This window comes from Gopherus flavomarginatus, chromosome 4 (genome assembly GCF_025201925.1).
Source record: "Gopherus flavomarginatus isolate rGopFla2 chromosome 4, rGopFla2.mat.asm, whole genome shotgun sequence".
NCBI classification, from domain to species: Eukaryota; Metazoa; Chordata; order Testudines; family Testudinidae; genus Gopherus; species Gopherus flavomarginatus.
In genome coordinates, this window is record NC_066620.1 from 7,920,889 (window position 1) to 7,937,100 (window position 16,212).

Below are 16,212 nucleotides of genomic sequence, written 5' to 3' on the forward strand. Positions count from 1 at the left end.
GAAAACGGGGGGGAAGGATCCATGGGGGAAACTGTTACTGCGCCCTCGGGCGCACCTTCAAAATGAAGGCTTAGGTCCAGGCGGGGGCTTAGAGGGGCCTTGGTTCTGCCCCCCTTGGTTCCCCGAATGCCTGCGCCTTCCGTTCCTGCCGCGGCGCCTGTTAAGGTCCTGCCGCTGGCGGAACTGGGAATACGGCCTGCGCTGTTGTTGTTGCTGTGGCCGGAAGGGTCTGCGTTGTGTTCCCGGTGTGTGCATCCCTAGGGACCGCATAATGACCCGATTATCTTTCAGACTCTTGAGTCTGGGGTCTGTCTTTTCAGAGAACAGGCCCTGGCCTTCGAAAGGGAGGTCCTGTATGGTATGCTGGAGCTCCGGCGGAAGGCCAGAAACCTGCAGCCAGGAGATGCGACGCATCGTTACTCCCGATGCGAGGGTACGGGCAGCCGAGTCTGCAGCGTCCAAAGAGGCTTGCAAGGACGTGCGAGCAACCTTCTTGCCTTCGTCCAAGATGGCTGTAAATTCTTGGCGAGCGTCTTGTGGCAGCAGCTCCTTGAATTTGTCTGCTGCCACCCAGGAATTGAAGGCGTATCTGCTCAGCAGGGCTTGCTGGTTGGAAACCCTGAGCTGCAGCGCCCCAGCCGAGTATACCTAACGGCCGAGGAGGTCCATTCGCCTGGCCTCTCTGGATTTGGGGGCTGGAGCCTCCTGCCCATGACGCTCTTTGCCGTTCACCGATTGAACCACCAGGGAACACGGTGTCGGGTGCACATGGAGGTACTCATAGCCTTTAGAAGGGGCCATGTACTTCCTCTCGACACCCTTCGCAGTAGGGGGGATGGAGGCCGGAGACTGCCAGATGGTGTTGGCGTTTGCCTGGATGGTTCTTATGAAGGGCAGGGCGACCCTGGTGGGAGCATCTGCTGAGAGGATGGTGACAATCGGATCCTCTATTTCGGAGACCTCCTCGGCTTGCAGACTCAGATTTTGAGCTACTCGCCTGAGGAGGTCTTGGTGCGCCCTGAGATCCAGCGGGGGGGCGCTGTTGGAGGAGGTACCAGCCACCGCTTCATCAGGGGAGGAGGATGAGGAGACCCCCGGCAAGAGAGTGTCTAATGGAGGGTCTCCCTCGGCCCTCGCCTCTGCCTCAGGAGCCAGAGCAGAATCTTGTTGCTTGGACCCTTCCTCCCCATCCGGGGAGGGAGGGGGGCGAGACAATGAGGCTTCCGGCGCCCTGCGCTCCGCCGTCGCAGGCCTAGCGGGGAGCTGTTGGGGCCCCTGGGCTTGATGGTATGCCCAGGGTGTCCAGAACCCCCATTGCTGCGGGCCTTGGTCTTGTTGAGGCGGATCGCCAAATAGCGCCGCTTGCCGGTCGGTGCCCAGCACATACCCGCTGTCCGTTTGGGAAGAGACCGACGGCTGTCTAGAAGGCCACGGCGGGGCTGACCCTGGTTGGTAAGGGTCCGCGCGGGTCGGCACGGGCGAACGTCTCGGTGCCGGGGACCGGTGCCGGGAGTAACGGTGCCGGGACCGGGACCTGTCACGGTGCCGGGATCTGGACCGGTACCGGCCGTCGCTTCGGTGCCGGGATCGAGACCGGGACCTGCCACCGACGCGGTGCCGGGAGGTTGACCGGGACCTGGACCTGCCACCAGCTCGGTGCCGGGAGGTCGACCGGTGCGGCGAGTAACGTCGGGACTGGCTCCTGGAGTCGCGGCGCCGGTATCGGCGGCTGGAGTCCGACCGCAACCGTCTTGAGGCCGACCGGTGCCGCGAGTGCGACCGGTACCGCCTAGGGGAGCGGTGCCGGGACTGCGAGCGGCGGCGGGATCTGGAGCGACCGTGGCGTCGGGACCTCGATCGTGAGCGTGAGTCCCGAGACGGTGCCGACATCATGGGCTTGCCTCTGGACACGACCCGCACCGGAGGTACCGGGGGTGGCAGCTGAGTGGGCTCAGTCAGGGCTATGAGGTCCCGAGCCGAGACGAAGGTCTCCGGCGTGGACGGGACCAATATCTCAACCCCAGATCTCATGGGGGAGCTTGGTGGCACCGGACTCGACGGACCCACCGGGCCCGGAGTCAACGGTGCCGGTGGTGCCGCGGCCGATGTTGAGGCCGGGCGCTCCAGTCGGGTCTGCCTGGCCGGAGGAGTAGTCTTCGACGGCCTCGGTTCTGTCCCCGGTGCCGGAGAAGGTCGGTGCCGGGGAGTCTTTTCGGTGCCGGTGCGCTCCGGTGCCGGCGCCGAGATCACGGCCTGCGAAGCCGCCGGGTCAAGTGCCGCCTCCATAAGGAGAGTTCGGAGTCTTTGATCCCTCTCCTTCTTTGTTCTTGGCTTAAAAGCCTTGCAGATGCGGCACTTGTCCGATCTGTGCGCTTCCCCCAGGCACTTCAGGCACGCGTCGTGGGGGTCGCTGGTGGGCATAGGCTTCTTGCAGGCCGCACACTGCTTGAAGCCCGGCGAACCAGGCATGAGCCCGGTGCCGGGTGCCGGGAAGGGCTAAGCCCCCGGCGAAGAACTATTTACAACTTATTTAACTTAACTACTATCTAACTACACTTAACAATCTAATTAACACTATAACAGTACGAGAGGTAATTGAGAGATAACAAGGAGAGCTAGGGACGTGGAGGACAGCTATGCCGCGCTCCACAGTTCCAACGACCGACACGGCGGTAAGAAAGAACTGAGGAGCGGGTGGGCCGGCAGGGATATATATTGGGCGCCATGGCGGCGCCACTCCAGGGGGCGACCTGCCGGCCCACTGGAGTTGCTAGGGTAAAAAGTTTCCGACGAACGTGCACGCGCGGTGCGCACACCTAACTGGAATGGATGTGAGCAATCACTCGAAGAAGAACTTTACTTTAAAGTCATCCAAAGAATTCTAAAATCAATTTCAATAAAGATATTTCATTTTGTACACATACTGAAGTCATCATTCTTTAATCTTCAAGAACATTTACGGTCAGATGTTTTATAGAAGATATTGGTCATTTCAAACTCACGTTTCCACTTAAAGGCAGAAACCTTTGCTGTTTCTCAAGTGATGGCATAAGCCTCTTAAAATGTATATTTGCAAATATTTTGTATCTAACTGCAAACGTTCATATAATAACTGCTAGATATTGTTATATGAATAGTATGTACAAGTATAGCACAATCATTTGATGCTAAACTAATTACTAATTCAGGAAGCCATTTAAATACGCTCATCCACTTTTGGAAGACAAGAATTCTCTCTCCAAACTCTGTTACGAGTCAATGACTTTTTAATTATTGAAGCTGAAGACTTCATAAGCGCTATTTAATTTTAAAAAGCTGTTTGAGGACTAAAACATAAGAAACAGGAGTGTTTGGACATTTTAAAAATAAATTTATATATTCCCTGTCAAAAATCTAAAAACTGAAAGACTGTAAAAAAAGTGGACTAAATTAAAAAGAAACTTTTGAAAGTTAGTTTTTAAACTCACCTGAATCTTTCCTGCCACAAAAATACAGAAAATTAAAGAAATGTTGTATATGTATTAAACTATATATTCTTAAGGATGAAGGGGCTCCCAGAACTACCATGAAGACATGAAACCAATTAAAGGGTGACAGCAATCAACCTGAAATCTAAACAAGCTTGTGTTTTCTCTTATAATTTTACAGAAATAGAAAGGGGAAGAGTACAAGATTCTGGAATGAGCAACCCTCACACACATCCTGTTACTCTGCTTAGGCAGCAAGCACTTTGCAACTCATCCTGTCCATCTCTACAAACAAGCTGCCACAGACACATAAGAAAAACTGAGCAGACTCAAAAAGAAACCAACCCAAGGAAAATCTTCCCAAAACTTGAACACGGACTGGTGAGAGAAAGTTAACTAAGACACTGCCAAACTATTAGATTAAAAAAACAAAATCTCTTGTAATGATTTTGTTGGAATAGTGAAATGCTGTTGTAACTTAAAATATTAGCAGTTTTACTCCAGCTAACCACAAAGTGGTTAGTCCATGTATTCCTGGACAGGAGATAGATGGTAAACAGAAATAAATAGCGGGAGTTACATGGATTTAAGGCTCTTAATAATGGTTAACCGGCCTGTCTCAAGACAGGCTCCTTAAATGGTTTCCTCTAAGTAACTGATTAAAATATCTTCTTTGATTTCATAGATATAGTTACAGTTGCTTCTTTACCAGCTATAAATGGACTGGCTATTTATTAATAACCAACAGGTACACCTGCCCTGAAACAAATTATTTTGACCATCTATAAACATTTAGTTAATGACAAATATACTGAAGAGTCACAATATATTGTTGATACAGAAGAGATTGTAATGGAAGTAACCAGTTTATCACTTGCTCTCGTCACTTGCATTTTGTTTAATGTTTTCTTTTTGGTAATAAAATAGCTCTGGTTAACAGCAGTGATTATTTTGCTTGGTCTTAAATCACAGGGACTCCTAAGATATGTAAAGAACTCCTTGACTAAATAGTGGGACCCATACCTGAGTTGGCAGTAAGTGAAACAATTAGGAAGAACTGGCCTACTATTTCTTTCTTTTCTGGACTAGTGTCTATCAACCTTTCAAACTACTGTACCCCTTCCAGGAGTCCGAGTTGTCTTGAGTACCCCCAAGTTTCAGCTCACTTTAAAACTATTTGCTTACACAGACAAAAAATGTCACAGCACACAGTTACTGAAAAATTGCTTGCTTTCTTATTTTTACCCTATAACTATAAAATAAATCAATTGGACTATAAATATTGTACGTGCATTTCACTGTATAATATATAGAGCACTATAAACAAGTCACTGTATGAAATTTTAGTTTGTACTGACTTTTTCTGTAGCCCATTGTAAAACTAGGCAAATATACAGATGAGTTGATGTACCCCCTGGAACACCTCTGTGTACTCTCAGAGGTACAAATACTCCTGGTTGAGAACCACTTATCTGGACTAAATATTTTTAGTCAATTTTAAAATAAAATTGCTAGCTGTTCAGCAATTTAATATTCCCCTTCCTGCACCAAGGACTCATCACTTCCTAATATACATGCCAGACAAGTACTCACTTCAAAAAAGTCAAAGACTAATTCCAAGTTATCTGGTTCCATTGTCTGTATGCTGTATTCTGTCCATCGATCAGGCTGCAAACCATAACCACATTCTGGTTGAGAGTGCCGAGATTTGTATTCAGTATCACTTATTAAGGAGATCTCCAGAGTGTTTGACATTTTCTGAGTAACAGTTTTATCTTGGTTGTCATCGTCGTGATCTTCCTCCAAGCCTTCTAGAGTCAGTTTCACCCTATGCACCAAGAAGAAAAACAAATCAGATGCTAGAAAATCAGTGAAGCATCTTCAATGACAGCAGCAACTCAAAAGCCTACAAAATACTAGGTCAGGAGATGTAGTAGGATTCTGCCCCACAAAAACTTTATATGCCACTGTATTACCTATATTTCCCAAAACATCATGATGACCCAGATTTCAAGGCAACATTAGTGGGATAATACTTCCCTACTCCTCCCATGCTGGAGCCATTACTCTCTAGTTATACTTTCCAAAACACCTCTATAGATTTAGATTTTAACCTCATAGCTTATGCTCTTGCACATCACAAAAGCTCAAGACACTGGGTAAGATTTTCTAAAATGCCTATGTGACTTAGGAGAATTGGAGTTGTCTACATGAGTTAGCGTGCAGCAAGCCACAGTGTGACTCTATAGTTTGGTAGTTTGCCACACTAACATGCCAAGTGGACATGCTACTCTGCACTAAAAGCTTTGCAGTCCCAAAGAAGAGGATGTCAAAGCGCACTATAGAACTTTTAGCGTAGCAGGGTCCACATGGCGAGCTAGCACATAGCAAATAGCATGCTGCAGACTCACACTCTGGCTTGCTGCACGCTAATTCACCATGTAGACAATCCCTAAGGATATGTCTATGCCACAAACTAGAGGTCTGGTCTGCAGCTCATGCACACCAACCCACACCCTCTTTCATCTGAGCTAGCATGCTAAAAAACAGCATAGCGACAGCAGCCTGGCCATTGGCGGCACAGGCTAGCTGCTGAGTACAAAATGGCACCCTGGAATCCTCACAATCAGCACTGTACAAAACATACCATAATCATGTCACGAAGTATACCTTGTGAGGTATCATTTGAGAAGTCATGATCTGTTGAATATTACTACCCTGTTGGATTGTGTGACTCTGAAGATATGAAGTATTGCTATGTGTGTGTTACTGAAATATGTCATGAAGTTGGGAGATGCCCACAGCCAGCCTTTCGGTGGCAACCTAGTAAAACAGATTTACATCAGGACCAGCCAGACATTTGTTGATTGCCACTGAGAAGAATCCACTCTCCCAGAGACTCCTCAGAGAGAGGACACATACACAGTTGGGTCTGCCTATCCCCCCATCACAGCAAGGATCTTTCTAGCAACTGGAAGCAGAGGAGAGGGACAGTGACATACTTGGCCTCTCTCCTCCATCTCAATACCTCAAAGATTGTCCGGAAGACATAGATTTTGAACTGGGGAGATTGGTCCCAGGCTGGGAAGGAAATCCACCCTATGTATTGGAACTGTAAGCTGCCTGTAACATCTATTAGGGTGAGAAAAGCTGTTTGATTCAAACCTTAGTATGCAGAATTTTGACTGGGAGTTTATTTTTATTTCTTATGTAGCCAACTTTAAGTGATTGTAAGTATGAGGCATAGAGCTCAATCGATCTTTCTGTAGTTAATAAACCTGTTTTATCTAAAACAGCATGTTTTAGGTTGAAATGTTTAGAGAATCTCAGCTCAAGCTAACAAGGACTGTTACATCTCCTTTCCAGCAAGGGTAGTTGACAACTAATTAATGAGCTTGCACTGTCCAAGAGAGTCTTGAGCAGTGTAAGACTGTATTGCTGGTGCCTCTCTCTGTATAATTCATGAATGACTGGGAGAGCCTTCATGCAATTTAGCTGTGCATGTGGGTCTTCACATGCTGATGGCTGGGCGATCACAGCACCTGGAAAGGTTCACTGCTTTTCACTGGCTAGCACTGCATCATAAGAGACAATCAAGACTGGAGAGTTAAGGGGGCACAACAGTCCCACAGTTTCAGGTTGTAACCCATCACACAACCATGGGGTTCAGGCAGGTTTGTATTTGGGATGGCTAGACTGCACCCACCACTGCCCAAGCTACTGCAACTATGCCACTATTTTTAGCATGCTAGTTCAGATGAGAGCTAGCACGAGTACACGTATGCAAGCTTGGAATCACACCCCTCACTTGCAGTGTACATGCAGCCTGAGTTGCATACTTTCAGAGAAAGTTAGGCTCTAGTGACTACATTCCATTTTTCAAAAACGATTAATTTTGACTTATAAGTGCACAAGTTACTTTTGAAAAAAATAATTACTGGATGTTTTGAAAAATTTTCCTGCTGTCTAAAAGTTAGTAATCTTTACTGAAAGAAGAACAAGAGTACTTGCGGCACCTTAGAGACTAACAAATTTATTTGAGCATAAACTTTCGTGGGCTACAGCCCACGCATCCGAAGAAATGGGCTGTAGCCCACGAAAGCTTATGCTCAGATAAATTTGTTACTCTCTAAGGTGCCACAAGTACCTGTTCTTTTCTCAGATACAGACTAATACGGCAGCTACTCTGAAACCAATCATTACTCACTAATTATACGGGTGCCAGAGTGAACAGATGGCCTCCTTCAGGAGATCACTACCAACAACCTAAAGGGTCACCCGAAGGTAACTGAAGACTAGGGTAATGGTCACCATCAGCCCCTCAGCCTTGAGCATATGACAACTGATGTATGAATATGCACGCACAAGTTCCTTAATATTCCTAAAGTCAAGTAATGTAAGTAGGTATACGCTGTGCCATTGACAAGCCACAAAGATAAATGCAAAGAAAGAGTAAACTTCAGATTATTTTTAAATAGAACACAAAATTTAATTGAATGCAGTGCTTATGAAGGTTCCCACATTGAAAATAGCAAGTGGTCCTGCATGGAATGTGGAGAATTCTCCCTGGCTTCCAGTGTGCCGAATTCTGGCAAACAAAGTTGCATCCAGCAAACATTATCATTCCATGAAACAGGTTTTCTGCCGCTTTGCTTCCTATAAAAGGAAGTGTATATAACCAGGTTCCAATCCCTTTCTCAGTCCTTTACAAAGAAAGTAAAGTAAATAAAAAGCTATTTCTCTCAATGGTTACCAAAAAAAAAAAAAAAGTCCACGTAACACTAAAAGCAGCAAACAAATCCCACTGAGAGAATGCTACCAGTATAGCGCCTCTACATCAAATCTGTAACTTCAATACCACAGAATGAAAAATCTCAGTCCAGAGACTGAAACTAACCCTCCACTACAGGACCCCGGACAGTGGAAATGGCTGCCACAAATCACCTTAATTGTGCTGTTCTGACTATCCAACGCATTTCAGACCATTCATCCTTTCATGTACCAGAACTCTACAGGTCCTTGGTGCATTATACACCTCTTCTGATATTTAGATCACTTAACACATGCAATTTTTGCTTCTAAAAAGAAAGATTTTGTGTGTGGAACTCTATGAAAGGTGTCTCAATGCACCCATTTCACTAAAAACAGCATTTAGCCATCCAGATCTAATTGAAGATTACCACCAGACCTATCAGGCCTCCCGAGAAAATTAGTCTAGGTATGAGTCATGAGACCAAGCTTTTGCAAAATGATCGAACTGTTACATGCAGATTTACCTCCTTTGTCTGACCTGGCACTGCTCAGAATTCCCAGTTTTGGCAGGGATATCGAGCTGAGATATCTTTATTAGAGTTCTTATGAATTCCAATTTTCTGGGGCATGGAGGGGAGGGAGAATAATGTCTATTCAATCTGCCATGCACATCAGGACTTTGATGACATGAATGGTCCTAGGCAGCAGAAGAACCGATGTACCACAAGGAAAGAGGTTCAAAGCCTCTCCCTGCCTTCCTGAATTGCTAACAAGCAGCCAGCAAGGAGATCCTTGAAGTAACCAGCAAGTGGGCAGTGTACTGATTCTCAGGAAAACTAGGATCTGGTTTCAAGAATTACCTTCTCTCTCTTGCATGCCCTGCCAACAGTGTGCCCCAGGAAACACTGTAAGGTGCTACAGTATTGGGACAGAGCAAGGACATATTAGGTGCAATTGTTCTCAGTAAGGCAATTACCTCTCCAGTCTCATGACAAGGTTGAGCGGGTGGGGGTTTGGGAAGGTGTCCCTAGCATCTTAGCCAGGCGTTCATTATGACAAGGCTCTCAAATTACGGTCCATGATCTGCAGATCACTTGCTGGTGGTATGTGAAAAACTAGCTGATCACATGATGTGGGCTCAGTATCTGACTTCCAGCAGCTAAATCACACTGAGTTAAAAATACGCACAATTTAATTTTTTTTCCATGTAAACAAGTATAACACAATCCTCTAAACAATTGAAAGCTGGAAGGTAGCTGGTCAGTGTGATTGAGAAATGGGAGGAAAAGTGACACCAAATACGCTATTTTAAAAGCTGGAGAACCGCTGCATTATCAAAAGCTGTATAAAAATATCTGACAGCTAATTGTGCTTAACACGATCAGACTTTAGCACTGCATATATATAAAACTTGAGAGATGAACCACATCTAATCACTTAGCCCTAGAAAAAGGAAGTATAAACTAAGGGAAATTAAGACAAAGGGATTTGTATGTGTACCTACTGTGAGAAGCAGTCTGTTTACTTTCTGGTATATGATGCTATAATACTTGCCACAGTAAAAGCTGTTTTATCCAGCATGTTGGTGGAAGGGGGGGCGCTGGTAAGTGAAAAATACTGGTTAACTAAGAGGAAAGGAGTTTGGGTGCAGAGCTTGGGTGCGGGACAGGGTGCAGGCAGGGGCTCGAGACAGCAGGTTGGGGCACCTCCATCTGGAAGTAGACAGGATAGGTTGCCATTTGTCGGGAGCTACCTGAGATGAGTGTCCCCCAGAACCAGCACTCACCCCCACACCCCATGCCAACAGGATTATAGACTGGAATTTCAACAAAGATCAGAAATGCTGGTTTACAGAGCTTTCCAGTTGGTGAAGTGCTGGATAAAACAGCTTTTACTGTATACAGATTTTTTTTTGGAGTTTGAGGAAAGGGACTTATTAAAATAACTTCTTATAAAAATATAAAGACTGAAAATGGGCTAATACTGAAGTAGTTCTTTCATCTAAACGTACTGCTTCATTTTTTCATACAGAGAACTCTTTCTATATTGAATATTTAATGAAGAATCTCAAGAAATATAGCTCTGAACAAAATCAGAGGACTACAGTAAAAATCAACTGAAGTAAAGATTGTAACAGCTATTAATTTTTTCCACATTCATCTAAATCAGAATGGAGTATTAAAAATACCAAATTAATTATTTGTATCACTTGACAGCACACGTATGGATACATAAATATCGCATGTATGACAGTATTTCTCCCTCCCACCCCAAGTAGTTGTAAAATAGGTGAGATGCTAACATACATTGTGGCCTCTTAACATTTTTCTTTTGAACAATCAAGTTAGCAATGGGAGAAGCCTACGGAAAGCAGCACCACTGATTTAATGTTATCAACAGATGTGAACTTGTGATGGAGCTTAACATTACAAAAATTGCAACTTATGATGATCTTACCTAAACCTAGATTTTTTAAATTTGTTCTTGGATATTGAGACAGGCGGTTTTTCAGAATAATGTAGACGTAGTCTTATTTCAGTCTGACAGGACAGCCACCCAGAATCCAGAGTCTGAACACCATCTGGCAAAGTAAACATGATGAAAAGTAGTAACAGTTATATGCAGTCGAAGAGATTTTCAAAAAAGAAACATACATCAATATAATTAAAAACAGAGTATCGGTATAACTTTGAAACAATGTGATTTCACATAACTAGTTTCTTTGACAGAGTCCACCATACCTTGTAACCAATGTTCCCTCTAATTTTTTCCACCCATGTGCAGAATAAATACGTGAGTGTAAGTGTGGTTAGAGGTAGAGAAGAATCCTCAGCTTCTCAGAATGAGGAAAGAAGTGCAACAAGTGGGGCTGCCAGGATGAGGTGCAAGGTACCAGCTATCAGATGAGGTTCTGAAATTGGCTCTGCAGGTCTGAAGCTGCTGAGAAGCAACAGATTAGTGTAGCAGTGAAGAGAAGTGACAACTTTGGGGACAGGAGTAAGAGAGGTAGCTTGGAGGGACAGCATAAAGCAAAGACAGGAGAAGAAAGAAGTTAAGAATTTAGTGGAAGGGACAGAACTGATGTGTAATGAGTGACAGAGTAGTGTCAAACTTGGATAATTTTGTAAGTGTTAGAGGGCTGAGCAATGAGTGAATGGTGGAATGGCTGTGAGGTGTGTGAAAAAACAGTTGTAAAGTAAGGAAGAATTGGTATGAAGCCTGCAAGTGTGGGAACATATATATGAGAGCAATTGGGGAAGTAGCGTATAGATGGCTGTTGGTCTGATTATTTAGGCAGACTGTCCATGTTTGTTCTAAGGCTGGGCTAAGAATTTTGCCTAAACTGGAAAGTTTTGAAATTTTACCAAAACTGGCTTAATGGGTATGTTCAATTTAACATTACAAATTTTGACAGTTAACAGAGCAGGAAAGAGCAGTGCAGGATCCATCCTTTAACACAGAGATGACGAGCACACAGTAAACATGGGCCATTGAGAAATGCCACAAACCCACGATGCGCCATGATCCACTCTGCCAACCTACAAGTGCAAGCGGCAGAAGGTGGTGAGGAGGACTGTGGGAAAACTACCCATAGTGCACTGTTCACACTGTTGATGCTACAGCCCCAAGTGTGGATGAGCTCTGGTGATGGAGAGAGTGTATTATAATGCTTTTTGATAGTCAATATAACTTTTGTCAACATAACACTGGAGTGTAGACAAGATCTAAAAGATATTACCAAACCTAACAGCTGACACACAACAGCAGAAAGGGGGAGGATTTGGGGAGGATGAAGATCATGGCCAAAACACGATGACACGGCATCCTGCGATCAGTGGAATATCTCCCTGGCACATGGCTAGTGCTCTTTGCCCTGAAAAAGGCATCATCAGTCGGAAGCAGGCCCTCAGGAACTGACAAATGTTTTGTTTAACATGTATAATTTCATTATATTTTTCATCACTAACACTTGACTTCTTAAAATTCATACATGCTGGTAAGGATTTTAAAGTAATTAATACATCTTACTTACTATGGATTCCAAACTGTCCATCATCAATAGTGATGTCATTTTCTATAATTGAAGGGAGGGGAAACAGAAGGAAACTAGTTAGCATTTTTACCCTACACAGAGTCAAATGTCAAAATTGAACTACTGTATTTAAGATTTAGAAGGAAAAAAAGTAGACAAACAATAAGCATATTTATTGCAAAGTTATATTAAATGCATTCTAAAAGTTTGGTTTTCTTGTAGATCACACTATATTGCTAGTATTCTGCATTGCTAGTGTTCAAGATCCACGTAGTATTATATATGTTGACGGTGTTCAAGAAATGTTTCTTAAAAGCATACAAGCTTTTTGCTATGAAAAGCTTCTAAATCACATTAGTCATAATTAAAATATTCTTCTGTGCATATGACAGACTCGTTTCCCCGGAACAAGACATTCAAAGTGTTTCTTCACTTTTATCCTACTCAAAAAGGTTATAAAAGCAGGAAACTCAGGAAGTATGCAAACTCACCAGCATAACCATAACCATTCAGATCTATAAAAAAACCTAAAATGATCAATCTTTGTTTCTCAAAATTTTGAAAACCAAATTTGACTTCATCATATTTTGCCAATAATGCCATTAGCCTTTTATAAAAAGCACCACAATTCTGCCCTCAATCTTTAACAGTCATTACACAACATTTTGTGGTGTAATGACAAGTTTTCTATCAGCATTAACAGGCTGACATTTTTGTGACAAAAGAGATGTTTTATTTTTTCTATGAACTTGCGAAGAGTGATTTCTGACCGCAAAAGTTTCCACACAGCTCTAGATCTCCAATATCCAAGTTTCACTAGATCAAGAAAGTACTTTTTCTTTAAAAAGACTGTTTGTTTATAAACAGCTGCTATATTAAATAAATAGATCGCTAGGAAGTTCATTTATTAGTACTTTAGCTTTTCTAGAAAATTATACATTTTAAATAATCACCCCAGAACTCACAGGACCAATGTATTTTTTTCAATGACTACAGGGTTAAAAAGAATAAAGTTGAATATTACTTAAAAATTCAAAACTGTTCAGAGTAAGGTAAACAACTGTATTAGAGACAAAATTCAGAGGGTGGTATATAGACTAGAATATTAATTGCTGACCAATATACAGAAAAAACAATTTGCTGCAGGAACAGAAATCCTTAACTGCTCTAATTCACAAACTAACTAGTAAGCAACAGTAATCCCTTATGATACACATGATTAGTCCTAAGAAATATTTAAATAGAAGATTCTAACTAAAGGGTACATGCTCTCCAGGAGCCAGAAGGTATTTAATCTATGTAGAATGAACTAATACAGATTTAGGAAACACTGGCCTTCTGACATATTTGACAAAAATATATGTAGAAAAGTGCCATCCTATGGCTGATAAAGAGATCTGAACTACATTCAATGAATGATTTCAATCACTTTTAAAAAAGAAAGTTTGGATTTCAGAAAACTCTTAGGAACTTAATCAAGTTTGTATTGTATGTCTCTACAACAAAAGGGGATTTCTGATATTTACAGTTAAAAAAAAACTTCACCACCTTGAATTATGTTACTATTGTTGTTAGTAATATCTACTTAAGATGCCCACTTACTGGGATTAAAAATCCTCTTAAAGTTTACCACTGAAACTTCATATGAACAAGGACAAGGGTAAGTTCACATCCTCCCCTTCTCCATACTTCTTTTAAAAATATAAGTATGGATCCTCAGTCTCAACGGGTGACAAACATTAAAAAGTTATGTTAACTCCAATTTAAACAGAAATAGGCAAAAGACAAAATTTAGGAAACAACTTCAAATCCATTGCTTTTTTTAAAGCAGTTGCTCAGAGTTTAAGATTTGACAATTTTAAGGTTTTGAGAATGAGGTCCATGATGTATAAAGAAATTTTTACCTGTAACAGTACTAAATTTAAATATTTTAAAGATATAAATTGTTGTCAATCCCACTAAACCAATGTGCAGCATATTAGTAATCTTATGCATATGCCTCAAACAGATGCAATTGATGCCCATACCTAAAGGGGTTATTGATCGTGGTTGTAGATGAGTCTCCCACTTGTGAACTATGACTTGGCAGGGACCATCGATAGTCTGTAATTTAAAAGTTAAATGTCTGCAATAATCTCTTATGTTATATCTGATATTCTACCCACAATGCCACTTTGGGTGCTTGTGATCTTAATTTATATACTAAAGAACAAGAAAAGATGCTAAAGAATAAGAAAAGATAAGGCTTGCTTCTTACCACTGAGACTGCTGATGCTGCGATTTGATGAGTCAGGTCACACTATGACAAACTGACAAATTCAGACTGGGAGCAGAGACGTTGGATGGAATTATTAAATTCTCAGCGTTTATAGCTACTTTATTGGAAAGTTATGCTTTCCAACAAGAAAACAATTCTCACTGAACTGAGGTTTTTGTTTTAATTTGTGATACTGCAATAATTATTGAGATAATTAATGCTAATTATATTACTTAAATTTATTCCTTCAGGTAGGGTTCTAATGAACCTAAAACACAAGGGTTTTTTGGGGGAGGAGGGACAGTTGAAAGTTTGAAAAAAATCTCTCTTTTATTTGGTGAGGAACTTAGACTGACACAAAAGTGTTTTGACTGTGGCAGAGATTTTGCTCTTCCACATTACCTCATTAAAATTCAAATAGAAGATCTGAATTTGGTTCACTGCCACAAAAAGGAATATAAAAATTTACACTGCTTAAAAGGCATAGCAAAAGCATGAAGAAAGTGTTCACAATGCTCAAAGTGAGGCAGAGAGGTACATTATTTTAGGTGAACCATATATCCATGTTAAATATTTTACATATTGACTATTCCTGGGCAAAGGAGAATGTATTCATAGAAGAATCCACAGAACAGGGATGAAGATGTCAGGGCAGCAGACTAAGAAATCCCACTACAAAAATATGCTTTTAGCTTTATTCACAACAAACTATCAGTGAAGTCCTTTGTGGTTAGTTTTGGTTGGACCAGGATTAAATTTGTGGGTCTCTCCCCATATTTTGCCAATTGTAGGGGGCAATATTTGGTTTTAGTGACTCTGGTAGAAAGCCGATTAGATAGTGAGATCAGAGACTGTTTCTCTGTTGCGAGGATCAACGGAACTTTAAAAAAGCTTTCTAAGTTAGAACTTATAGTGAATCATTTGGCTGGCTGCAGAAGCAGGAACAGAGACTTTTTTGGCCCCAAGTCTCTGGATAATCTGTACTGATCGGACCTCTTAATGACTAAAGTTATTTTTCTGCCTTTTTTTTCTTAAATTATTTCCTTCCCCTATCAATACATGGTTACCATTTTCTACAGAAATGTTGTCAGCTATCTGTGGGGTTCACCATCTTGGTATTTTTGGCTAAGAAGCCACTCTAGACTTCATCAAGCCTACGCTGTCCCTTCTCTTACAAAGCATCACAAGCTCCAACACCAGTTTTACTTCAGCAGAGTTAAAAAAGACAAAAACATTAAAATTTGTTTCAGATTAACAGAAACAACTTAATTTTCTGATAAAAATGGATAAATCAGTCAATCAAAATATCTGAACACTGAATGTTTATGGCTCAGCATCATTTTCTTTAGCACCAGCTGGCACTTCCTGATATTATGTCAAGGATATGAAATCTTTTATGGTTTTTGCATTAGGTGACCTCAAAAGCCAAAGATTTCAAAGCATTCAGTAAATTTAGGTCTGATATCTATATCACTGCTAAAAACAAATGCAAAGTTCCCATTTAGCTCAAAGCTGTATATACCCCACCCAAAGCCACTTCATGCAAAATACATATCCAAAGTTATTTAGCACTTGATGCTTTAAAAGATAGAATACATCTAGTTATAAAATAAGATTAATATTACATTATTAATCTCTCTTTTGGTAATGTTATGCTAATTAACAGTACACACACACACACACACACACACACACACAAAAGA

General features: G+C 42.1%; 1 protein-coding gene across 8 annotated transcripts in view; it reads right to left on the reverse strand.

Annotated features, from left to right (window-relative positions):
- The window catches only part of GPCPD1 (glycerophosphocholine phosphodiesterase 1), a 73,618-nt gene that overhangs the window by 34,991 nt on the left and 22,415 nt on the right, over nt 1-16,212 (reverse strand). For 7 of the 8 annotated variants that reach the window (XM_050952117.1, XM_050952116.1, XM_050952118.1 and 4 more), the window contains 4 exons: nt 14,280-14,355; nt 12,253-12,294; nt 10,677-10,800; nt 5,061-5,295 (listed from right to left, as the gene is read on the reverse strand). In XM_050952117.1, coding sequence (XP_050808074.1) covers nt 5,061-5,295; nt 10,677-10,800; nt 12,253-12,294; nt 14,280-14,355 — 477 coding nt within the window. The remainder of the gene's footprint in view (nt 1-5,060; nt 5,296-10,676; nt 10,801-12,252; nt 12,295-14,279; nt 14,356-16,212) is intronic. The other variant, XM_050952122.1, reaches the window with a different exon arrangement.